Source organism: Xenopus tropicalis, chromosome 9 (genome assembly GCF_000004195.4).
Source record: "Xenopus tropicalis strain Nigerian chromosome 9, UCB_Xtro_10.0, whole genome shotgun sequence".
NCBI lineage: Eukaryota > Metazoa > Chordata > Amphibia > Anura > Pipidae > Xenopus > Xenopus tropicalis.
Window position 1 is genome coordinate 38,216,178 of NC_030685.2, and position 27,217 is coordinate 38,243,394.

Genomic DNA, 27,217 nt, shown 5'->3' on the forward strand with positions numbered 1-27,217 from the left:
TAGTTTGTGCAGGTCACAGTTATTTTGGAAAAACCATTTGTGGTCTTACTGAAAATATGAAACCAGTACTTTGCGGCCTTATCCTGCATGGATAATAATCAATCAGGTAAGCTGCATAGTGCCTGGCTAAGCTTGCATTTATTTGTCACTATTAAAGGTATAAGGTAGAAACCCAAGGGGGTTCCTATAGGTGAAGGTGTTCAGGCTGTAGAAGAGTGAATAGCTTATACATACACCTTATGCCACTTGCTCCTTGCAGTCTCCATAGAGTTGTTCCTTGAAACTAAATGCATATAAAATCTACTGAATTAATGAGTTCATTTAGATGCCTGGCTGCACAAAATCAAAAGTGGATTTAGTAAGTGCCTGTAAATTTCAAGTCACCATAATGCATGTTGGATGTACTATACTTCACCTTTTAAAGAGGCTACTGGTAAAGCAATTGTAGGCTTACGAGAATAAAAGTTCACATTATAATATAAAGAACTATCTAAGGTTGCCCCCTCACCACTTTAAAATGAGATACACATTAAGGCATTACCATGCATCACTAATTAGCAAATATTTTAGATGCATCCGGCAGACTGCACTTGTTTTCAATGCAGCCATGTGTTATGCATATGTTGGTTGCTATATGGTCATTCCATGCAGGTTTTGTGTGTGTGTGTAGGTGAGAGTGAGCTTCAGCTGCTGCTCCGTTCCACTCCAAATCAGCAATTATTTCCGTAACAGTCATTTTTGCACATAAATCCATTCAGAAACTCAACAGTGTCTCTCTGTGGCTTTGCATATTAAATACAGCAAAGGTAATTAGTGTGTTGCTTTATCTTAAGTTTGTGCTCTATATTCATTAGAATAATAAAGGAAAAGGTAACACCAAAGCATGAACATATGAACATATGAACATATTTTAAAGTAATTACAATATAATGCACTGTTGCTTTGTAATGGTAAAACTGATCAGTTTGATTCAGAAACACCACTATAGTTTATATAAACAAGCTGCTATGGAAAATTGGAGGCAACTGAAATAGGGCTAAATGGCACTGGTTAATAGCAACAGATAAACAGATTTGTAGAACACCACTGTGTTCTAGCTTATTTATATAAACTATACAAAACTTCTTCATGCATTACAGGAATGCATGTTGAGCTCACAAAAACACAGTAAAAAAGTATATTAAAAAAATAACAGTATACACATTTTGATTTGTTCAGTGTACCTTTTATTAGACACATTTAAATGCCTGTGTGCAATGGCCCTTATACATTTCACCACATGGCAGTTCATTTGGTAACTGATCTTATTCTGCCTTTTTGTCTTTACCCCCAGGACGGCTGTTTGGTCCATCATATGAAATTGTCTTAGGTTTTCTCCACACCTATGATTTATATGTACAGTTAGGATGAACACTTAAATTGTTATTTTTCATCTGTCTACGCAATTGAGGAATCATCTAATGAAACCTTCATTTCCAATTGGACTCCAAATGAAGAAGCACGCCAGATGACACATTAGCCTATGACTATGTACATTATCAGTAGATACAAAATGCATCAGGCATCTTTGGTTTTTAATAATGTGAAATAAAAAGTTCTTCAGCCTGCTGTGCCATCTGGAGTGCTCCTTCCTTCTTCATTTGGAGTCTTATCTCACCCCAGACAATGGGCTTGAGGTGATACACCTGTATCGTCGGTATAACGTTTATATCTTATGAATGCTGATTGCTGGATTGACTAAACATTATCCATATACACGGAAGTCCGGGGTTCGTACACCCAGGCTCATTGTGATTTATGGTTAGTTTAAGCTGAGCAGCAAACTTTTTCTAATTTTTCAGTTTCAATAGATCAAATTGTAGTAATATAATAACTGGTGCATAGGTCACTAGATACTGGAACATGTAAAGTTAACAAAGGACCGGGACTAGATAGCATTCGTCCCAAGGTACTAAACGAGCTTAGCTCTGTGACTGCCAAACATTTTTGCCTAATTTTTTAGGATTCACTGAGCTCTGGCATGGTGCTGAGAGATTGGCTAATTGATAGTGCTGTGCCACTATTCAGAAAGCAATCCCATTCTCGGCCTTTTATTCTGACATCAGTGGTGGGAAATCTTTTGGAAGGGGTATTAAGGGATAAGATCCTTGAAAACATTGCAATATTATCACAATACTGTAAGTTTGGTCCAGCATGGTTTTATGTGTAACAGATCTTGCCAGATTACTTTAATTCCCTTTCACTGAGCTCTGGAACATTTTCTAATTGGACTAATGTTGTTAGTGGAGTACCGCAGGGGTCTGTCCTTGGTTCTTTGCTTTTTATCTTGTTTTTTAATGACGTGGAGGTGGGCATTTATAGTATTGTTTCTATTTTTGCTGATGATACTAAATTGTGCAAAACTATAAGTTCCATGCAGGATGCTGCCACTCTGCAGAGAGATGTTACAAAACTGGAAAAACTGGGCAGCAAACTGGTAAATCAGGTTCAATGTTGATAAATGCAAGGTTATGAATAATACAAATAATATAAATGTGTGTTATATATGAAATGGTAGTGTGTTGGAGGGATCCTTACGCACCAGTGGCCACCCTTTAAGATTAGAGGAACAAAACTTTCATTTGAAGCAGCAGGTGTTTTTTTCACGGAGAGGACAGTGAGGTTGAGGAATGCTCTTCCGAGTGATTTTGTGATGGCAGACTCTGTTAATGCCTTTAAGAGTGACTTGGATGATTTCTTGAACAAGCATAATATCCAAGGCTGGAAATCCAAAAATTGAAAATGGCAGGCACTCCATAGCCTATGATTAAGTACCATACGGTACGAAATGCGTAAGGCCATGTAGCATTAAGTGTTAATATAATAAACTTTATGATTTTATTTCAATTTTTGGAGTCTACTGCCTGATACCTTTTTCTTCAAGTCCTGGAGTGCCTGCCATTTTCAATTTTTGGATTTCCTAAATGGTCCCCTCAAGCTGAAGGTCTGGGGCATGAGCAACCAGGCCCATCTATACTATCGGTGAGATAATAAATATACTTAAAACTTATGAGCATAATCCTATAATGTTTGTCCTAATATCCAAGGCTATTGTGATACTAAAATCTACAATTAGTATGGATATGGTTATATGTAGTTTATATATGTAAGTGTATAGATGGGTTGGAATGAGTGTATGCATATATGTGCACTGGGGTTCTTTTGGAGGGGGTGATATTGATGGACTTTGGTCTTTTTTCAAACCAACTGAAATATGAATATACTACTTATGAATGTATTTACAAAATTGAAATCAAGCTGTAAATTCTAACAGTGCTACTGGGCACATTTCCATTTGTAACATTGCATAAAGATTCCTAGAAGAATTTCACACAAAAATATGAATTAAATCCAAAAAAGTAAAATGTTCTGCGGTAGAGCTAGAAAATTATTTTTTATTGTATATTATTTCCAAATTTTTACAGAATGTTTTAAAATACATCAACATTCTATTTGACTCATAAATGTGCACATTCTGTATGATTCTTAAAAGTCGCTATTTGTATGTTGTAATAAAGACAAAATAGCAAAGTTATATTTATTTCTTCACATTCGTTTATATTTGTGCAGAAGGTAATTGCAGCTTGGGCAGTAATGGTCTACATCTTTGCATCGGTCCATAACAAAAGGGATAATACAACATCCCAACCAGCAACTGAAAAAAGAGTAACCGCATGTTTTAATCTGTAATTTTTAAACTTTCATACAAGATATTGTCCAAAATTACTAAATATACATGACCTTAAAAAGGGCACTTTGAGAAACAGGTTTAATTGCACCAAATATGCAAGAGTTATTTGATTCCATTTGAATGGACTGTACTCAAGGATTCAGATCTGCATTTTGGCGCTGTTTTAATCAAATACGTAGTTTTAAATTATACATTCTGCATTATCTTGTATTTTCATTCTTGTTTATAGTATAGAAAACTAGAGAAATGCACATTGAACATCATACCGTTCTTGAAAAAATGAAATACATATGTGTTTTGATACAGTTTGCATGCATTTTATGTGTAAAGCCTTAACGGCTTTTACACATGGGTGGGTTTGTTTCCATGTCTAAAAATGCAAGCCAAGTACGTCAAAAGCCAAAAGCATTAAGGCCTTCCTTATACCTGACTGAAATTGTTGAATATGGAGCTTACCCGAAAAACATAAAAACTGCAAAAAGAATCCAGGAAAAAAGCCCAACACTGTACTGCAGTCTTGTGATAATTCTTTGGTTGCAGTTTGGACATGTTGCTGTTACTGGTGTATCTTGAAATGAACTTCCAACGATTGTATGCACTGTAGGACAAAATACAATGACAAAATGAAATTATAAATAATAATAAATCTCTCAGTGAAAATCTCAATAAAAATTTTACATTTGATAGACATATCCAGTTGTTATATCTAGTAGTGCAGTCATGGCATCTAAAACTACTTCTTCTTCAGTTAATGTTAGGAATAGGTGTAGGTTCAGCAGTGACTGGCCCACTGTCTCCTTTATGAAACCTAAGTAATCACCTTTCCTGGTGAATAGCTCATTGGGCTAGTCCAGATATTGTTCAGAGTGAGTGAAAACCCTTGTTTGCCAAAAAGAAAGAAAAACTTTCATTCCTGCATAGTTTATTAAGCCCATTTTCCTGTTTGTCGAGGGCTGAGCGTTTGTATTGGTCCCAGTTGGTTATTGTTACCATGGAGGATTTAGCTGAATTGATAATAATAATAATAATAATAGAGTGCTGCCTGTGTTCAGCAGATATATCTTATAGAACATATAACAGGAGAGTGGAAAATAATTATTCATTTTTACCTGGTGCACTTTGCAGTGGTTGTGCATTAACAACTGTTAAAGAGATAAAGAAAGTCTCCATGAATGTTAAACAAAAAAGTTTCTCTATGCATAAATACATTATAGCTGTGTTGTGTACATTAAGGGGCACATTTAATAAAATTAGTTTTTTTTCTGGCCTTGAAAGTCGTATAAACTCAACATGGTATAAATTCGAATTAAACTTGATCATTGCTGTATTTATTAAATGTCACGATAATGCTTAATGCATTCGTACGAACATTTAAACTATACATTCTGAAAACATGGATTTCTTAAAGGAACAGTAACATCAAAAAATTAAAGTGTTTTAAAGTAATTAAAATGTAATGTGCTGTTGCCCTGCAAAAAACTGGTGTTTTTGCTACACAAAAGCTACTATATAAATACCCTGCTGTGTAGCCACGGGGGCAGCCATTCAAGCTGGAAAAAAGGAGAAAAGGCACAGGTTACTTAGCAGATAACTAGTAGATAAGCCCCATATAATGGGGGTTTATCTGTTATCTGCTAAGTAACCTGTGCCTTTTCTCCTTTGAATGGCTGCCCCCATGGCTACACAGCAGCTTATTTATATAAACTATAGTAGTCTTTCTGAGGCAAACACACCAGTTGTAGCAATGCAGGGCAACAGTACATAATATTGTAATTACTTTTATACACTTTCATTTTTTGGTGTTACTGTTCCTTTAAAGCAGTTAAACCTCGAAAAATTTGAGTTTAAAAGGACATTCATTTCCATTAATCCTTTTTATTTTTTCCAAACAGGTAATGGGTGAAACTGAAAACAATGATGGGATTAACTTCCCCTTGAAAGATGTGAAATAGAAAACAGTGAGGGGGTTAAGTTCCCCTTGAAGCTGAGTGAAACTAAAAACAATGAGGGCATTAAGTTCCCCTTAAAGCTGGGAGAAACAGAAAACAATGACGGGATAAATTTGTCCTTAAAAAATGTGTTAAGGACAGGCTGTCACTGACTATTCTATTCCTCTACTATTCTAAGCCTCCATAGGACTCAATGGTACTCGACAGATCAAACCTGTTGAATTTTTTTTTTACAAAAAAAAAGTTAACAAAACATTAATAAATCACAAATTATGGGAGTTATTTTCGAAAAAAAATTGAATTGTTCGGGGAACAATAACAAAAAAATCGAGTTCTGTGGAAAACCCATATATAAATCTCAAAATTATCTAGACGTAAATCTCAAAAACGCTTAGTATATGTGCCCCTAAGTCGGTGCAGAATATATAGAAATAAATATAATTTACCATGTCTTAAAAAGAATAGCCAATATGCTATTGCTATACAGGAAACAAGTTAATGTTTTGATGGCTTATGGTTTAGCGGTATAAAACACAACATACTACCTCCATTTTCTGTTTAGTAAAAGCCCCTAAAAGTAAGTTTGTAAGGGAATGAATTAAGAGTGAAACTGCATTGCATATCTTATGTTTTTTCTTTGTCTTTGTGTTCTCAATGTATGTGAACAATACAGTTTGTATTAGGAAAGTTTATCTAGAGGAAGAAGAGGAAGTCTGCTGTTGAAGGGCAGCGCAGGCTAGGGGTCTATTTATTATGCTGTGTATAATGAAATTGCTTTTAAAAACGTGTAAAGCTGTGTAAAATAAATGGAGAAGTTTTATGCCATTATTTCACGTAAGTTTCTGTACAAGAAAAAACACGTAAAAAATTTGTGGAGATTTTACACTGTTTTTTACACAGCACAGCCTGGCGATGTGGAGCGAATTTTGATGCCGTTTTTTTACACAGCATAATAAATCTACCTCTAAGGGGCACATTTACTAAATTGCGTTTTTTTTCTGAACATTTTTCCAAAATAATAATTTAGAAAAAATACAAATATATCTCAAAATTGTTTAGTAAATGGGCCCCTAAGTGTTCATGCCACCTGGGACAGAATGGAAGAAGAATGATGAAACCCAGTGTTTCTAAACATTTTGTAAATCAAACCAGAGAATCCCACACAAGCCTTCCATATTCTATTTTGAACCTTTACAAGTTGACCCCATCTTAAAATAAACTTCCAACGATTGCATGCACTGTAGGACAAAATACAATGATAAAATGAAATTAGAAATAGTGATGGGCAAAATGTTTAGCCAGGCATGGATTTGCGGCGAATTTCTGCGTTTCGCCATTGGAGGATTGTTTCGCGAAACGGATGAAAAAATTTGCCACACATCCAAACATTGTCTCCGGCATCAAAAAGAATAGCCGTGGGCATCAAAAGAATAGCCGCGCGACGAAATAATAGCCACGGGCGACAAAAGAATAGCTGTGCGACAAAGTAATAGCCGTGGACGACAAAAGAATAGTCTCGGGCGGCAATTTTTTTTGCCGCACAACATTTTCACCGTTTCGCAAATTTTTCACCATTTTGCGGATCTTTTGAAAGATTTGCAAATTTTTTGGCGAAGCGAAACGGAACAGATTCGCTCATCACTAATTATAAATAATAGAAGATCTCTCAGTGAAAATCTCAATAAATAAATGTCTATCAAATTTACATTTGATAGACATATCCAGTTGTTATATCCAGTAGTGCAGTCATGGCATCTAAAACTACTTCTTCTTCAGTTAATGTTAGGAATAGGTGTAGGTTCAGCAGTGACTGGCCCACTGTCTCCTTTATGAGACCTAAGTAATCACCTTTCCTGGTGAATAGCTCATTGGGCTAGTCCAGATATTGTTCAGAGTGAGTGAAAACCCTTGTTTGCCAAAAAGAAAGAAAAACTTTCATTCCTGTATAGTTTATTAAGCCCATTTTCTGGTTTGTCGAGGGCTAAGCGTTTGTATTGGTCCCAGTTGGTTATTGTTACCATGGAGGATTTATCTGAATTAATAATAATAATAATAATAATAATAATAATAATAATAATAATAATAGAGAGCTGCCTGTGTTCAGCAGATGTATCTTATAGAACATATAACAGGAGAGTGGAAAATAATTATTCATTTTTACCTGGTGCACTTTGCAGTGGTTGTGCATTAGCAACTGTTAAAGAGATAAAGAAAGTCTCCATGAATGTTAAACTCGATCATTGTTGTATTTATTAAATGTCATGATAATGCTTAAAGTGTTCGTACAAAAATTTAAACTATACATTCTGAAAACATGGATTTCTTAAAGCAGTTAAACTTCTAAAAATTTGAGTTTAAAAGGACATTCATTTCCATTAATCCTTTTTATTTTTTCCAAACAGGTAATGGGTGAAACTGAAAACAATGATGGGATTAACTTCCCCTTGAAAGATGTGAAATAGAAAACAGTGAGGGGATTAAGTTCCCCTTAAAGCTGAGTGAAACTAAAAAAAATGACGGGATAAATTTGTCCTTAAAAAATGTGTCAAGGACAGGCTGTCACTGACTATTCTATTCCTCTACTATTCTAAGCCTCCATAGGACTCAAAGGTACTCGACAGATCAAACCTGTTGAATTTTTTTTTTACAAAAAAAAGTTAACAAAACATTAATAAATCACGTATATGGGAGTTATTTTCGAAAAAAATTGAATTGTTCGGGGAACAATAACAAAAAAATCGAGTTCTGGGGAAAACCCATATATAAATCTCAAAATTATCTAGACGTAAATCTCAAAAACGCTTAGGGGCTGATTTACTAATCCACGAATCCGAATCCAAATGGGAAAAATTTGGATTGGAAAACGAACATTTTGCGACTTTTTCGTATTTGTTGCGATTTTTTCGTCGCCATTACGACTTTTTCGTAACTATTACGACTTGCGCGAATTGTCGCGACTTTTTCGTAGCCGTTACGATTTCCTCGTATATTGTCGCGACTTTTTCCTATTGAGCGCTCGTAAACGGCGGGCAAAACTTTCAGACTTTGCATGATTTTGGAAGCCTCCCATAGGACTCAATGGCACTCTGCAGCTCCAACCTGGCCCAAGGAAAGTCCCGATACTGAAGCTTGAATGAATCCGCAACTTCCGTACTCGGCGCGACGGCTACGAAAAAGTTGCGACAATTCGTGCAAATCGTAATGGCTAAAAATTTACGAAAAAGTCGCAAAATACCGATCATTACGAAAAAAACGCATTTGGACACCTTTGGAGCGTTCGTGGATTAGTAAATGTGCCCCTTAGTATATGTGCCCCTAAGTCAGTGCAGAATATTTAGAAATAAATATCATTTAATGTGTCTTAAAAATCATAGCCAATAAGCTATTGCTTTACAGGAAACAAGTTAATTTTTTGATGGTTTAGCGGTATAAAACACAACATACTACCTCCATTTTCTGTTTAGTAAAAGTAAGTTTGTAAGGGAATGAATTAAGAGTGAAACTGCATTGCATATCTTATGTTTTTTCTTTGTCTTTGTGTTCTCAATGTATGTGAACAATACAGTTTGTATAGAGGAAGAAGAGGAAGTCTGCTGTTGAAGGGCAGTGCAGACTAGGGGGCCTATTTATTATGCTGTGCAAAATGAAATTGCTGAAAAAAACGTGTAAAGCTGTGTAAAATAAATGGAGAAGTTTTATGCTGTTATTTCACGTAAGTTTCTGTAGAAGAAAAAACATGTAAAAAATTTATGGAGATTTTACACTGTTTTTTACACAGCACAGCCTGGCGATGTGGAGCGAATTTTGCTGCCGTTTTTTTACACAGCATAATAAATCTACCTCTAAGGGGCACATTTACTAAATTTGCGTTTTTTTTTTCCCCAACATTTCTCCAAAATAATAATTTAGAAAAAATACGAATATATCTCAAAATTGTTTAGTAAATGGGCCCCTAAGTGTTCATGCCACCTGGGACAGAATGGAAGAAGAATGATGAAACCCAGTGTTTCTAAACATTTTGTAAATCAAACCAGAGAATCCCACACAAGCCTTCCATATTCTATTCTGAACCTTTACAAATTGACCCCAGAAGAGTATGCATTTTTGGAACGTACACATACCAACACATTTAAAATGGTTAAATATTATTTGGAACTCCAAACTACCAAGCTAAAAATCTTCCTGAATTAATGGTTTTTTTTAGCAAATTTCTCAAAATCTGCTTTGATATGAAAGCATTTCCATGTATACAAAAATATAATCATAAATATCCATGCCAGGGTTAAAAAAAACTATATGGTATGGGGAGAATGCAAAATGAAAAGAATGTTATACATAGATAAATATAAATGTAAGATTTACAAATAATTGGAATAAAATAACAAGTATAATTTACCTGGTACAGTTGGGGTTAGTGGATTTGCAATAGTAACTAGAGAAAGATATTCAAAAACAGATCACTATATAAGCAAGTTAAATGTATGCTAAACACAAAAAAAGCAAAGCAATTAACATTCAGTTATGTGTTTCTTTTTGCCACAAGTCAGGGGTGAGAGACAGGACATTACATTCAGTTAACATACCATTTTTGTTGTTTACTTTTTTATTCCACATGTAGATTGCTGGTCACATCTTCACATAGGGAGATTGGTGTTGCCACGGAAACAAGGAATGAAATTACATGACAACTGCTGTGGCAAGACTGCTAGCCATAGCTAGTGATGCACATTGGGAACTCATGCAGTAGCAAGCATGGAATGCATATTGGTGAGGCTGCAGGTAAGGATCAGACAGTGAAACCCTTCCTTGGTTTAAATAATTTGGTGATACCTATACCTGTGTATATAATCATTTTCAAATATGGGAAAGGTTTCATGGATTTTATATATTCCATGAATTTTGGAATTTTCATTGATTATATTTATTGTAACTTTTTAAGTTACCATATTGAACACTTCACTTTTTATATCTTTTTAAGTAAAGCAACAATTTTATCCTCTTAGTTTTGATCACTTATAGGTAATGTATGTATTTCTCTATTTTTATTGATATGCGTTCCATTTAGTGACTGCCATTTTCAATTGATAGATATGGATTTACTTTTATTTTACTTGATTTATAGGGGATTCATTTGGTGACTAATGCTGGCAATATATTGACAGACCTGCTTGTTTGGCAAGGTCACCAAATAAATGAGATCCATAGCAAATGATTGGATTATACAGTGGGGCCTGTTAGACGAGGACCGCATCAATGCATCACTCATCCACTCGGTACTCCTACAGGGGATTTCCTTACCTGGCTGATTGATATCTGGTAAAATTATGGCCAGATACTGTTCGGCAGGTCCACCAGTGGGCCTGATACATGGGCCAAAAGGCTGCTGACTTGGTCTGGCTGCTTTTATGGGCCTGTATATGTACTATTTTTAATACTATTTTCACTTAAGTAATAAGAGCTTTATCTACTGCTTATAAGCATTTCTGGTTCAGTCATTCTCATTGATTTTATTAATTTTAACTATTGCATATTAAATAAGTCACTTTTTAGATGAATATATATAATTTAACTATTTTATCTTTTCAGTCTGATCATATATAGATCAAATATTTATTTTATTGATATGAGTTGTAGCTAGCGACCGTTTGTTAGTATGGTTTTTATTCCATGGATAATAGGTCTTTCTAGTGACTAATAACAGATTTTTTTTACTTGATTGATAAAAGAGCCTTCAAGTGACTAAAGCTGGCTATAAACTGCCAGATCTGGGCCTGATTTGGTCACACACTAGGCGAAATTGGGCTGATCTGAGCAATTGGATCAAACAGACAGGCCTGTATGATCCGATCATAAAGATGAAGACTGCATCAGTGCGCCAATGTGATCCTCATTGAACACAAAAATCAAACCTGTCCACTTGATATCTGGATGATTTTCCGCCCTATCAAGGCAGTGTCCTTGCGCCAGTCCTAACTAAGTACAGGTATCGGACCCCTTATCCGGAAACCCGTTATCCAGAAAGCTCCGAATTACGGAAAGCCCGTCTCCCATAGACTCCATTATAATCAAATAATTCAGAATTGTAAAACTGATTTCCTTTTTCTCTGTAGTAATAAAACGTTACCTTGGAATTGATCCCAACTAAGATATAAATAATCCTTATTGGATGCAAAACAATCCTATTGGGTTTAATTAATGTTTTATTGATTTTTTTGTAGACTTAAGGTGTTGAGATCCAAATTACGGAAAGACCCCTTATCCGGAATACCCTTGGTCCCGAGCATTCTGGATAATGGGTTCTATACCTGTACTATCAGTAAGTATTATCATTGGAGGGAGAAAGATCAGACTTGCTTATCTCTTCATTAGGCATCGCCTCTTTCAATGAGAACATAGGTTTACTGTATATTATGTATGATAAAAGTCACACCTGTGTACACCCAATACTATTTATATGCTAAGTATATATTGTATATCTATATTACCAGAATTTTTATATATCTATGGACTGGAAGAGACATTTTTATTAGCAAAGCTCTTTGAGATGCTGGCGAATACCCATTTAGAAAAATAATATTGTCATGCTGCTACTGCACTGGGCCAACTTAAAGCTTAAAATTGCAGAGTATTTGATGGTAACTGAAAAAGAGGGAGCTGGGCTAATCCTTTACACTTTCTTAAATATTTGGAGTAATCAGGCATAAATTGTTACCAAAATATATATATTGTTAAAAAAATATATTTTTTTTGCTTTTTGTATTAAAACAACATGCATTGTTTACAGTTTATGTAAAATAAAAACTAAATTATAGTTACTGTTTATGTTTTGGTTGTGTCCATCTGTTGGTTTTGGGTTTTCTGGCGCATGTGGTGGTGGATAATTGCTTTGCGGGACAAGAGGTATTCCTGCAAATCCAAAACATAGCTTTAGACAGTGGCAACAAGGTCAAAGAACAACAACATTTTACTACCCGCATTGCTGAATGGGAATAAACCAGGTGCAATCACTATATTTTTCACTTCTTTTTTCTTGCTCTTCTAGGTTACATCTGCATGTACCTGGGTGTTCTGATTTCTCAGTCATGACTCCGGCATGCTGACGTCTGGTTTTTCCCCCTGTATATGTATATTAATATGCTGGTTTTGAGCATGGACTTTTTTCAGTGTGTGGTTGTTTGTTAGTTCTGACCTGGTCTGTCTCATTATGCTTAGATCTATTCTTACTGGCTCCCACGGGTTTAACTACAGAGCCCTGCAGTTGCAGGGGGTCCAGAAGTGTAGAGGGCCCAGTGAAGCTCTAATTTATAAACAATTTCAATATATCTTGGTAGAATAGGTCAATTTATCAATATTTTAAGGCCCTAAATTGAATTGGCTAGGGGGCTCAATAACATCTTGTTATGCCACTGCTAGCTCCTCCCCCCTCTCTAATCTGGGTGCAAAATTTGGCACATATAGATGCTATTCATAAAGGTATTTCCACACATACATACTCCTAGAAACTTGCAGCAACTAGTAGGCACATGAATACCAATGTACCTGTTTAGCATGCCCTGATGAATTTCATTCAGCTGGGTGTATGGGTGTTAAGAAACCTGAAAACTTGGCTTGGGCTGCGTCCATCATTAGCATCCCACTTTTTTCACAGAAATATCAATAAATTCTAGTTTGTTTTTCTAAATCCAATAAACTGTCATAATCTCAATCTCAGGATTGTGCAGGTTTGGAACTAGGGGTTGGAAGAAGAGGCATGTCCTAGGGTGCAGGGTTGGTGGGGGGGGGCATTAGCTATGTACCTATTCTGCACTCCTAGTCCAGTCCCTTGTCCCTCCACTGCTTAAGTTGCCCTATCATGCCCCCCCCCCTCGCCAGCATGTCTACGCAAGTATGTGCACACATGCTGGCGTGGCACTGGGCAAGAATGCCAGCTGGGTAGCCTATAGCGCCTTGGCCCGGAGCTGGTGGTGTGTCCTACCAGCCTTCATATTCTAGATCAGACCAGTTTATTTCGAGACCAACATTCAGTACTGTCAATATAACAGAGAGTCCCCACATTGACAGGGCTTAGTAGAAAAGAGGGTTCCTAATAGCAGCCCTGTGCATCTTAGTACCGCTGTCTCTCTTTTTACACAAACCTTACAAAAGGCAGTAAAATAATCATTCGTCTTTACCTGGCTGGGGTATAGGCTGGGTGTAGTGTGGTGCTAAACAAGCAGAAAAAATAATAAAAAGAAAAGTTATTAATGCTCAAGTACACCACAGCCTGCTAAAAATATACACTTAAATGGGCAGTTTGCCTTCTCAAAACATATTATCATGCAAGTGTTGGTTAAAATTACACCCCTTAGTGCTTTAGCACTTGCATCTGGGCTATCAGAAATGACCCCAATTGATTTCAACTTCCACACCACAAATAATTACTTTTTTCTAAGAGCTTTTTATTTTTTTAAACAAATTCTGATGGAATTACATAAACAAAGAGCTTTGTGGGTTTGACGTTCCTTGGCATGGGATACTTCTTATTTAGAAAGAAAATTAGTATTTACATTAGATATTGTAAAAAGAGCAAATTGCTCTGTGAGGCTACAAATTGATTTTTATTGTTACTTTTTATGTATCTTTCTTTTCAGGCCCCATGCTATTTATATTCCACTCTCTCAATTAAACCACTGCCTGTTGCTACATTAAATTGAACCCTCACAATTGTTGAAATTCCAAACTAGAGAGCTGCTTAACAAATAGCTAAATAATTGAACAATCACAAACAAATTAAGACCAATTGCAAACTGTCTCAAAATATCACTGTCTATATCATACTAGTCAAAACTAGTCAAGTTTTTTTGGAGGTGAACTAGCCCTATAAAATACAAACAACCAAAGCTTGTTTGTCAATAAAGAGTGTCTGAGGACCATAAATACATCCACTTAAGTGATGACACAGGTATATTATTGACTCTTCAGAGTTGCTTTGCTGCTACTTTTAGAATAAACCCTAGCTGAAATATGCTTTAACCCACATAGTTACTTTACCTGGGTGCAGTTCTGGTGCAGACTGGGTGTAATGTGGTGGAGAGGCATAGTATCCTAGCAATGAGCAAAAATGAATAACAAAGTTATTTTTCTTCAATACATCATTGGCAGTTTGACAGGATTACATCACATTATTTACATATACATTCTTAATCTTGGTATAATGCACAGAGCTAGAAGACTTCATGTGTTTTCACTCTTAGCAGCTTATATATGGAGTCCAAGTAATTGAGATTTAGACATTTAAGTCTGGAGATAGAGAGGAGGGGGGGGGGGAATGGAGGAAGCTGGAGCCCCCTATCTGAGTGTAGAAAAATACATAAATAATAGCTTTCCAGCCTAACAAACTACAACATCCTGCACCCCATATATTGATAAGCATTTTAAGGGCTTACACACGTAGAATTTTGTAGCCATGATTTTACCAGAGGCAAAACACTGTAATAGAATACCAGTAATTGTTTCCATGCAAAATCAATGTCAGATATCTTAACCACTGGTTTTAATAAAGGCATTACTTAACACCTTTTTGAAACCTGAATAAAAATTGCTATGTTTGTTGAACTTTATCCGTTTATCCTTTTCCCTAAAGATAAAGTCTCTCGGTGTTGTGCCATTTAAATTCTGCACAATTGAATACATGCAGATGAACATTGTAGCCATTTGTGCACAATTTCATAACTTGCATAAATCTTTGTTCCTGCGGTATCCGGTGCAAAGTTTTGTGCCTGAATGTTGTGTACAATTACTGAACAGAAGAGTATAGTCAGTGCAGGAAGGCACACATCCAGACAAATGTAAAAATCTAGGGGGAAACACACACAGAACTGTGCTATTATACATTAATGGAATTAAGGCCAAAATCACTCCACCCAATATTAAATAAAAGAGTGTCCAGGATAAAGACTACAGGGTTCTTAGAAGAGCACCCCCTAGAGCTCTTTTACAAACTTACAAATCCTTTAACATACAACAGATATTATACAGTTTTTTTTTTAAATTCAAGAATGGAGCAAAGATTTGGTGGTTGAGCTGTAGGAGGTGCAGGCCAGTATCATGATCTCTACCCTTTTTTAAAGTTTGAGATTATAAAATTAATTTATGAAATTCTGACCTGCTGATACTACACTCTGGTTAGGCATAAGAGGATTTGGAACAATACCCCTGACCGCTGCTGGAGATACCAAGGGGCTATGGGCTCTCTGATACATATTTTTTGGCAAGGCCCCAAAAACCGCCCTTACTGTGAGAGGATACTAAAGTTTCAGAACAGGTTCTGGGGACACCTGTCCGAAATGATCTGTCATACATATTGCTTTTTTTCACCAGAATAAGCCCACAGCTCAGTTTTTCTCTACAACAGAACCTTTCCTCTTAAATGGTGGAAAAATGTTTATACAGCTCCAATAGAAATCCAAAGCCCCCCTCCATAAAAGAATGGATAAGAAAAATTTATGAGAGATACTGTTTTGAGGATTGACCACCAGTGCCCCTGGCACCTTCACTAAGTTTTCAAACAGATGGATTAGATGGACCCTGTTTAAGGATTCTGGTACCCACTGCTTGCTGGAGTAGAATGAGACAGTATGAAATTAATCTTGGCTTTTTTTATTTTTTGTTTTTCCTTCACTTATTATCCTTTATCTTTCCTTTCTGCTTTTCTCTCTAATTCTCTCCTTTCCACCCTAGAGACCCCTCCCCTCATCCAGCACCCCCTTACCCTACCTATGATCCTAAGGATGATTGACAAGAACAGAATACCACAGTAGAGAATATTGTATGATCAATAACTGTTCTGTTCTGATTGTACACATGTTGAAATGACTTATCTCCATAATACCCATTCTGTAAACCTTAAAAATGCATTAAAAAAAGGTGGTACAGGGTCTCCATACATTGTGTCATTCCTAACATGCAGTGTGGGTGCTCACAAGTGACATAAAGTTATGCAGCATATCCAGGCTCAGAAGCCTTATTTCTCTTACTTGTGCCAGTGTTATATGTTATCAGGGGGCACTGAAGAAGCAGATGTGTAATCTCTCACTGAACTAAATTGATTGTAGCCTTTTCAAAATATTTCTAATGTTTATTTAGATATCAAGAAGTTACACCAGTTGGGGTACGTTTGAGTGGATATATGTTGTTTATGTATTGAATATTGCATACCACCCATCCAGATCATTGTATAGTATTCCCCCTCCTACTGTACCTTACACTTTGCCACCATCTGCAAGCTAATGGCAGGGGGAAGGTGTGAGGAGGCACAGGGCCACTGGAAATAGCAATATCCAAGATTACTGCTTTCAGTAAACTCCCTTCAAGACAGACAGTGGGAAAGGTTATCCGTGTAAGGATTTTCTTTAGATCTGTCTGCTTGTAAAGGGGTAAAAATAAAATGATTATTTTATTAATGTAAATAGTTACAGGGATACTGTCATGATTTTTATGGGGCACTTTTTATTTCTAAATTACACTGTTTACATAGAAAATAATTCACTCTATCATTTAAAATTTTATTCTTGAACCAACTAATGTATTTTTTTAGTTGTAATACAATATTCGTGTGTAGGCAGCCATCTTAGTGCATTGTGCCTGAGTCTGAGCTTTCAGAAGGAGCCAGGGCTACATATTAGAACTGCTTTCAGGTAACCTATTGTTTCTCCTACTCCCATGTAACTGGAGGAGTCCCTAGCCGGACTTACTATTGAGTGCTATTCTGATATTTACTGGGAACTGCTATCCTGCTTCCTTTCCATTGTTCTGCTGATTGGCTGCTGGGAGGGGGTGATATCACCAACTTGCAGCTCAGCAGAAAAGTGTGACTGAAGTTGCATAGTCATAACACCCTGGGAAATGACGAATATGGCTAGCTGCATGTAAAATTTTAAAATTAAATATAAAAAAATCTGTTTATGTTTTTGAAAAATGGATTTCAAAGCAGGATTCTGCTGGAGAAGCTCTATTAACTGTTGTGTTTTGAAAAAAACATGTTTTCCCATGATAGTAATTCCTTTAAGCTATATGCAGCTTTAGTCAGCAGGTGGCACTAGATCCGCCTGTGAGCCTAGAAGGAGTCTTGCTGAGGCACTTCCTCTATTGGCCTGAGAACTTACAAATCTACAGAACTGACCAGACCTACTGGGGAGGTTGGTGCCTAGACTAGCTAGTGATCGCAGTGGCAAGTGAGTTCACTCCAGGAGTGAAAGGTAGTAAGGGCTAGCTAGAAAAGACAGCCTATTGTCCCGACGAAGAGTGCTTAGAAAGGTAGATGGAATAGAGCCCCAAAGGTGAAGTATGCTCCAGGTGTAGGTTATAGGAGAGCCTGTGGGTGAAGCTTGGGCACTGTTAATACTATCACCTTAGAGGATGGGGTAAAGGTCCCTAGTGATCAGGGAGCCCCTGGAACAGCTAATAGCGACACTCCATTGGTGCATCCATTTGGGACAGGGGTCCTGGAGGTATTAGTTAAAAACACTGGAGGTGTGTATGAAAAGCAAATCGAGAGAGAAAATCTGCAGAATTATTTATTGTATTATTATATTATTGTCATCCTTTGTTGACAATCAGAGCCACCATCTAAAGCAGGGGTGGGCAAAGTTTTTGGCTCGGGGGCCACATTGAGTCACAGGCGGGCCAGGCGAGGCCAACTTCCTCCCACCAGCTTCCCCCCCCCCCCCCAGCATCCTCCATCTCCCCGACCTGCGGCTCCCTCCATCGTTCGGCTGCGTCTGTTCCCCGGCTCCCCGCTGCATCCTATTTTATGGTTGCGCCCCCTGCGTATACAGCACGCACGAAGCGCAACCAATCAGGGCCCAGAAATTATTTAAAGGGACCCGGAGTCGGCGGCCGGATTAAAAAGGCCAACGGGCCGTAGTTTGCCCACCCCTGATCTAAAGTCTGCCTCCCTGCGATAAGTGTCTGTCAATAAAGTGTGTCATAGCAGTTGTGTGAAGATGCCTACTTCTTTAAAGGATTTATTTACCATGCTGTGTAAAAAGTGGAGTGAAGCATTACCGGTGATATTGCCCAGGGCAACCAATCAGCAATTAGATTTCAACAGTTAGAAAATCAAAGCAAAGCATATGATTAGCTGCTATGAGCAGCAACACCGGTGATGTTTTACTACACTTTTTACACAGTATGATAAATATACTCCTTAGTTGCTGCCAGTCACTGGTAGCAATCTTACATGTATCTGTTTCTAACTCTTGTTTGGCTCCCATTCCTATTGCTCACACCATTCTGCACTAAAAACTGGTAGTGAGAATTTACATTTGCCAGAGTACTGAATAGGTGTGGAACGGGATTATTGATGTGCTACATAGACAAGGAACAGCTGTTTTCTATATGGTGTTTTATATATCTGTGAATTTTGCTCCTAGAGCTTCTGCTTATAGGAAAATAGGCCCATTGTGACTTTGTCCTCATGCACAGAATGCTGAAACATAAACCAGACACAGAAAAGTGCCATCGGCTAAAAGCATGTACTTACCTTGTGGGTATGGGGCTGACATAACTAGTTTTCCTGGTCTTTACCGTAAAAACCTGCACGGAAGAGGAAGAAAAGAAATATAAAACATTTAAGAATTGGAATTTTGCCAGGAGTGGCTCTTTGCTTTCTGAGGCAAGAATTCATTATTTTGTTTTTGGGAGAGCCATGGAAAAGGATTGCTTAAGAAGTAATAAAGAGGAGAGAGGAGTGAAATTGAAAAGCTGGTTTGTATTAGGTTAAATAAATCTAAGAGGGTTTTATTCAATATATGGAAATACACAGACATTATTTCAGACAATTTTAAAGCTGTCAAAAATATATTGCCTGCCTGGAACAGTCAATTACTTTCAGCACTCGCAAAAAGTCACTGCATTCCTTCTTATCCCCCCTCCCTCCTTATTGTCTATAATCATGTATCCAGTACACAAGATTATGGGGTGATACAAAACTTTGCTTAATAACAGTGAAATGTAATTCATTTATATATTGTAAGGAAAGTTTATTTTGCTTGAGTAACATAATAGAAAAGGGTTTGGAATTATTTCTTACCGGTTCCCTTCAATCCATTGTCAAAAATTAACTTATCTGTAATTACTTATCAACATGTGTATTATAGTCTGCCACCATAATATGATAATATCACAATGGGATAAGTATTAAAAGTAATGGGCACAAGTAAATGGTGCCAGCATGATAAGTCCACCATTTACCAACATGAATGTAGATAGCAGGACCCATACACATCATCAAAAGAAATCTAGAAAAATAAAGATTGTATCTGTATTTCTTTGATAATGACCTTAGTACCTAGTCTTTCTAATAATCTTGGCATATGGTGGAAAGGTCATCATCCCACTGTGATAATAGGAATAGGAGCTTGTTTATTATGTTGGGTTGAAAAACCGAACATACTGTTCTTTGACTTTGAATAATGTAATCATGGGGTCACCCCGAATGAAACAGCAAATTTGTTGGACTACCCCAAAGTAGGAGGGGCCAACAGCAGCCAATAAAATTGTATCCATTGACTTTAATTGGGAAATTGAAACTGCTGCCAATCTTACAGCTTTGAGGCTACACTCCCCAAACTTGAATCACATAGTCATGGGGTCAACCTGAATGAAAATATTATGATTGTTGGATGCCCAAAAGTGGGCGGAGCTGTGTACAGCCAATCAGATTTTACCTATTGGCTTGGCGGGAATTCAACCGGCTGCGATTCTCACAGTAATAACACCGGGGTCCCCACACTTTGTTGAGTTAGGCACCAGGTAACTGTGGTTCAAGGTTAAAAAAAGTGGGTGGAGCCATCAACAACCAATTAAATTTTACCTATTGACTTTCAATGGGGAAATTCAACCTGCTGCCATTTTCACAGTATTAACCCCAGGGTCCCCAAACTTTTCACAGTTGGTCACTAGGGGACTGCAGTTTTAGTATTGAAAAGTGGGTGGAGCCACCAACAGCCAATCAAATTTCACCTATTGATTTTTATTGGTTTGATGCCAGAGTTCCCAAACTTTGCACAGTCAGTCACTGGGTGACTACATTACAATTTTAGGAAAAGTGGGCGGGGCCAATAACAGCCAATCAGATTTCACCTATAGACTTCATATGTTTAAATTTAAACTGCTGTCTTGAATAAACACGCAGGGGCTAAGCCCCACTTGCATCACACTTGTTGTGCCGGCTAAATATCTTATTGGACTGTGTTGGGAGCGCCGACTCTCTGGCCCGTGCACCGAGTATTAAACATTGGAGGAGGTAAGGGTGTGCTGGTGGAACGTTTTCTTCTGTTAAATTTAAACTGCTGCCATGCATTAAATATTAATACTAAGGTCCCCAAACTGCTGCCATTTAGACACTATTAAAACCAGGGTCCCCAAACTTTGCACAGTGGTTTTTACTATATAACTGTGGTCCAAGGTTAGAAAAACTGGGCGGAGTCAACAAACAATTAGATTTCATTCAGTGACTTCATGTTTTTCAACCCAACATGAAGTTTGTTCTCAAACTTCCCTTTCTAGTTATATATGTTGGTGTTTAAAATGTGGATATGTGTGATAATGCTTTGTGCTGTGAAACCAAGTGTAATTTACAGAAAAGACAGTACCAAGATACAACAAATGCAAACCCCTAAGCATACCCTGTATAGCTGCTATGTCCAATTCTTTCTTTTTCCAAACCGCATATCAATAGGGGGCTATTATTCACAACTCTGATGGATTTGTTTAGGAATAAATGCCATTCACGTAAGTTGTTTTTAACAATCAGAACTGGACACATAAAGCTCATTTCCTAGGCCAACAGAGAGGGTTTACTTTCAGTTACAGAGATGCTTAATGTTTTGATTGACCTATCGCTTTTATTCATGAATCCTCAGAACCAGTAATACTTGTGTACAGATGTAAATGAGAATAAATATCCATATTTATGCAACTAAACATTTAGTCATATGCATAATGATTCACATATTGATGAGTATTTGCATATGTGCTTTTGGAACATTCTGCCCTTTCAGTTGGGATCTCACTGGATAAGGTACTATTGTGAAGATTGGACTTTAGCTTCTATACTTCTGACACTGAATACCTGTTAATTATGTTATGTTATGTTCCAGATCCAGTTAAACATTGATGCTATGTCTGCATCTGAGGATGGGAGACCCCCAACACATCTTTAAATTGTGTTTTAAAGGCACCTTGTATAAATTTATGTGTGATCCATTTTGGAGGTAGTCTCCATTGCCACGTCAGAACAAATTCTTGAAGCAAAGCAAATATTAGAGACCATTTGTAGGGCAAGGGGACAGGCAAGGGCTAGAACTATTCGGGAGAGGGTGGAGGTGGTTACTGTGTAACTTGAGTACTGCTGTGCAGTTGGATTTGACCATCTCCACATGTCTGTTAAATTTGTTACTTTAAGCCAGTCCTCAAGTGCACTGGTGTCTCCTCTTCTGAGTAGTCTCAATCTATCGAGTATAGGGTCAGGGACTGCACTGAGATCTCCCAGTTCCACCACCTTCCCTTGGATAGTTTGTAGTATGGTTAGTTCACCCGGAGGAGGTGGATAGACTTTGACATTTGTGAAATTTAAATACCCATTCATTTCCATGATCCCTCTTTATTTTTTCCAAAAAGGAGTTGCTCCAACAGCCATTTTAGGAGCATTGGAGCTCAATCTTGGAAAACAATAATGTGTTTAAGTTTCACTTGAAACTGTGTGAAATAGAAAACAATGATGGGATTAACATCCCCTTGAAAATGGGTGAAATAGAAAACAATGATGGGATTAATTTCCCCTTGAAAATGTGTAAAATAGAAAACAATGATGGAATTAACATCCACTTGAAAATGGGTGAAATATAAAGTAATGATGGGATTAATTTTCCCCTGAAAATACGTGAAATAGAAAACAATGACAGGATTAACTTCCTCTTGAAACAGGGTGAAATAGAAAACAATGATGGGATTAACTTTCCCTTGAAAGTGTGTAGCAAAAGGACAGACTGACAATGAATATTCAGTTTTTTTTAACCATTTTCGTGTTAAACGCGAACATTTCTAGTATTTGAGGTCTTCCATAGTACTCAATTGTACTTTACAGATCAAACCTGCTGATTTTTTTTCCCAAGAAAATACGAATCAAACAAATAAAAAAAAAAACAATATTGGAAACAATATTGGAAAAATCAGTTACTGGTGAAAACCCATTTGTAAATCTTTAAAATATCAACTTTTTCTCAAAATTGCTTAGTAAATGTGCCCTTTAACATGTAGTACTGTAATATTCCAATGAGCTCATACCATATATTGACCAATGCAACCCTGTTTTTATTATTCATGTGGCAACATGACATCTGTGCTCCCCCTTCCTTTCTTCCCCTGCTACAATATACCCCTTATGAGTAGGGGAATCCTGCATTGTTCCTAAGAAAAATAAATAAAGAATTCACCTTACCTGCAATTCCAGCAGCTGAAACAAGTTCTGAAACAAATTTGCAATACTTCCTCATTTAATACCTTCCTCTTTTTGTCCAAAATGTAAACCGGCAAAACTTGTTGGACCATTTGTAGTATAAATATTCAGATGTTATTGCAGCAAACAAAAACTTTCATAGTTGTGGAGGTATTTATATTTCTGCACATTGTACTAAAACCTCATTCATACTAAGCAACACCAGGAAATGAAAATTTCCTAAAAACATTTCATTTCTGAAATTTCAGAACCATTTCTAAGAAGCATTATATCTTTATTAGAAACTGCTTGTAGTCTTTTTGTTAGAGCTTTGGGGGCTGTGTGAATATGAATAATATTCCTGCTCACTGTCTATAATCATGCGTAGCCTTTGCTTAGATATGTGCATGAGGTCTCCCTTTCTGAGGAAAATAACTAAGAGACCCACAACTTATAATTGATTCCATCAGCTGTATTTTACGGCAGAAGCTCCATAATCATTACACCAGCAGACCAAGTCTAGATGGTATTGAACTTGTCCAGTATGCTATGGGGTGCCGCTTGTCCGAAGTAAATTTTGTCTACAAAAATACATTCTGTATACAAAGAATAATCCCCAGTACACAGAATGAATATGTGGCCATATACACTGGTAACAAATATACAAAAGACAAATTTCTGAGAATAAAATCAATGTTATGCCCAAAAGGATATTATTATATTACAGACTCCATTCTGTAAATTTTAACAAGCATTCTGTCTCACAAATGTATAACATCCATACAGCAGAAGCAGTTTTTCACATTAAATCATCCAGCCCATAATGAGTGACAGAATGTACTACTAAATATTTTTAATCTGTGAGGACTAAGGAAAACTGTGTAAGAATAATACTTGCTTTAAAACATATATATACAGCAGATTTATAATTCTATAGCTCTCATTAAATAACAGAATCAGAAAATAACAGCGCTCTTCCAGAATTAGAAACTGTGAGTAACACTTGATCCTGTCGAGCAGATCCAGAATCCATTGACAGAGCAGAGACCAGCACAGTGCCCATATAAATATGAGAAGGGTTGAGGAGGCACCCGTAAGGGCTGTAATCCTGTATTGAACATGTTGATCTCCTGTAGCACAATGAGGCAAAGGAGACACTTCCCTCCCCTCAATATTCACTATAGGGATTGAAAGATTGAAAAAAAAAATCCACAGAGACATGTTTGTCTCACAGGATTTATTAATGTTAATAGGGGATTAGGCATTCCTAGCAGCAAATGATCCAGAGGAAGGTTAAAAACCCCACAGAACTTCCACTGAAGGGAAAAAAATCCTTCCTGACTACTAAAAACGGCAGTCAGTTTTACACTCTGGTTCATGGGTTTATATGCACCAACCCTTCCAGCCCTGTCACCGACACATGCAGGCACCCTCCCACCCACTCACTGGCACATGCACGCACGCAAGCATGCACCCCCTGGCACACGCATGCACCCACCCTCCCACCCACTCACTGGCACACGCATGCACACTACCCACCCTCCCACCCACTCACCGGCACACGCACCCACCGACTCACCGGCACACGCACCCACCCTCCCACCCACTCACCGGCACACGCACCCACCCTCCCACCCACTCACCGGCACACGCACCCACCCTCCCACCCACTCACCGGCACACGCTACCACCCGCTCACCGGCACACGCACCCACCCGCTCACCGGCACACGCACCCACCCTCCCACCCACTCACCGGCACACGCACCCACCCTCCCACCCGCTCACCGGCACACGCACCCACCCGCTCACCGGCACACGCACCCACCCTCCCACCCGCTCACCGGCACACGCACCCACCCTCCCACCCGCTCACCGGCACACCCACCCACCCGCTCACCGGCACACCCACCCACCCTCCCACCCGCTCACCGGCACACCCACCCTCCCACCCGCTCACCGGCACACCCACCCTCCCACCCGCTCACCGGCACACCCACCCTCCCACCCGCTCACCGGCACACGCACCCACCCTCCCACCCGCTCACCGGCACACGCACCCACCCACTCACCGGCACACGCACCCACCCACTCACCGGCACACGCACCCACCCTCCCACCCACTCACCGGCACACGCACCCACCCTCCCACCCACTCACCGGCACACGCACCCACCCTCCCACCCACTCACCGGCACACGCACCCACCCTCCCACCCACTCACCGGCACACGCACCCACCCTCCCACCCACTCACCGGCACACGCACCCTCCCACCCACTCACCGGCACACGCACCCACCCTCCCACCCACTCACCGGCACACGCACCCACCCTCCCACCCACTCACCGGCACACGCAACCACCCTCCCACCCACTCACCGGCACACGCACCCTCCCACCCACTCACCGGCACACGCACCCACCCTCCCACCCACTCACCGGCACACGCACCGGCACACGCACCCATCCACTCACCGGCACACGCACCCGCCCTCCCACCCACTCACCGGCACACGCACCCGCCCTCCCACCCACTCACCGGCACACACAACTCACCGGCACACGCAAACTCACCGGCACACGCACCCGCCCTCCCACCCACTCACCGGCACACGCACCCGCCCTCCCACCCACTCACCGGCACACGCACCCGCCCTCCCACCCACTCACCGGCACACGCACCCGCCCTCCCACCCACTCACCGGCACACGCACCCGCCCTCCCACCCACTCACCGGCACACGCACCCGCCCTCCCACCCACTCACCGGCACACGCACCCGCCCTCCCACCCACTCACCGGCACACGCACCCGCCCTCCCACCTGTGACATAACAAGTTGTATAAATTGGAGGGAAAACATGAAATATTCTGGTTATGCTGAAATGTACCCCCTGCCCCCTCCTACCTGTTGTAGCAAATGCATTGTGTAGGTTAATCTCATCTAAGTGTGTATTGTGTGTAGCCAGCCAGCTCTGTCTGGCCCTTCCAATGTAATTGCTCCCTACTGTGAGGGCACACAAAGCCACACCCTGTAACACAATACACATAGTTACCCCTTGTGAGAGCAGTGCTCTGTCTGGTGAATGCAATAGACTAAACTGGGCATGCTTAATAGGTGGCTTCCCATAGGCCCAGTGGGATTAGTTATGATTGCCCCCCTCTTGAAGCTGCCTTTGGGTTGGCAGAAGGAATCAAACCCTGTTCTGCATTTATGACAGGGGCTGCTCCCTTTCTGGCTACAAAGGTGGCTGCCATTGGTTCCAAGGGGCCTTTTTGTCTGGAGTGTAACTTCGCTACGGCAACTGTGTGTATTTCCCTATTCCTCTAACTTTACACATAACTGGTTTTATTGTATGGATATTATACATTTGTGAGAAAGAGTGCTTGTTAAAATTTACAGAATGGAGTTCTGTAATATAATTATAATATAATAATATCCTTTTGCGCACAAAATTGATTTCTGTTCTCATTCTTCACTAGAAATATATCTTTTGTATACTTTTTACCAGTGTATATGTCCACACATTAATTCTGTGTAGTGGGGGTTGTTTTTTGTATATAGAATGTATTTTTGTAGACAAAATGTGCTTTGGACAAGCGGCACCCCATAGTATGCCACTTAACAATGGCCATTTATCTGTACTTTGAAAAAGACTTTGTTCATAGTATTGGTGGTTGTTTGTTTAGAGTTAATACTATTTCCTGGTCATCCCCAGGCAGCATGTCAAAACACACGGGTATGCACTCCTCTGTCAGCTACAGCAGAAGAAAACAACCACGCCCCCAATCAGCATAAGTACCTCCCCAACACCGGTCTCCTTCGTCTTTGTTTTCTTCTGTCAGCTGTTTGGGAGAATGGGCAGAGTTCCTTGGATGTTAGGAGATGTCTTCAGGTCTACATCGACAGGACAAAGTCCTTAAGAAAGTCTCAGAGACTCTTCGTGGTACCGGCAGGGTCAAGAAAAGGAGAAGCGGCAGCAAAGTCTACTTTGAGCAGTTGGATTGTTAAAACCATCCTTCAAGCCTACAAGGAACAGGGCAGGTCATCTCCTAGAGCG

At 39.0% G+C, this 27,217-nt stretch overlaps 1 protein-coding gene and 1 long non-coding RNA gene across 4 annotated transcripts; one reads left to right on the forward strand and one right to left on the reverse strand.

Annotated features, from left to right (window-relative positions):
* The first annotated feature begins 22 nt into the window (after positions 1-22).
* On the forward strand, positions 23-11,651 carry LOC105948538. The gene is made up of 3 exons (XR_001171965.3): positions 23-106; positions 10,298-10,458; positions 10,802-11,651. It is a non-coding gene; the product is annotated as an uncharacterized LOC105948538 (long non-coding RNA).
* On the reverse strand, positions 3,410-23,225 carry LOC101730868 (lipopolysaccharide-induced tumor necrosis factor-alpha factor homolog). Of its 3 annotated transcripts, XM_004917942.4 has the most exons (10): positions 23,162-23,220; positions 19,202-19,254; positions 14,710-14,763; positions 13,851-13,883; positions 12,496-12,585; positions 10,076-10,111; positions 7,841-7,873; positions 4,840-4,872; positions 4,187-4,328; positions 3,410-3,694 (listed from the first exon to the last, which is right to left on the reverse strand). In XM_004917942.4, the coding sequence occupies exons 2-10, from the start codon at positions 19,221-19,223 to the stop codon at positions 3,586-3,588; spliced, it is 552 nt and encodes a 183-aa protein (XP_004917999.1). In that variant the 5' UTR covers positions 19,224-19,254; positions 23,162-23,220; the 3' UTR covers positions 3,410-3,585. The 3 variants fall into 3 exon arrangements, with proteins under 3 accessions (XP_004917999.1, XP_012826816.1, XP_004918000.1); XM_012971362.3 differs by lacking the exon at positions 13,851-13,883 and having other exon boundaries at positions 23,162-23,225; XM_004917943.4 differs by lacking the exon at positions 4,840-4,872.
* Between the last annotated feature and the right edge of the window lie 3,992 nt (positions 23,226-27,217).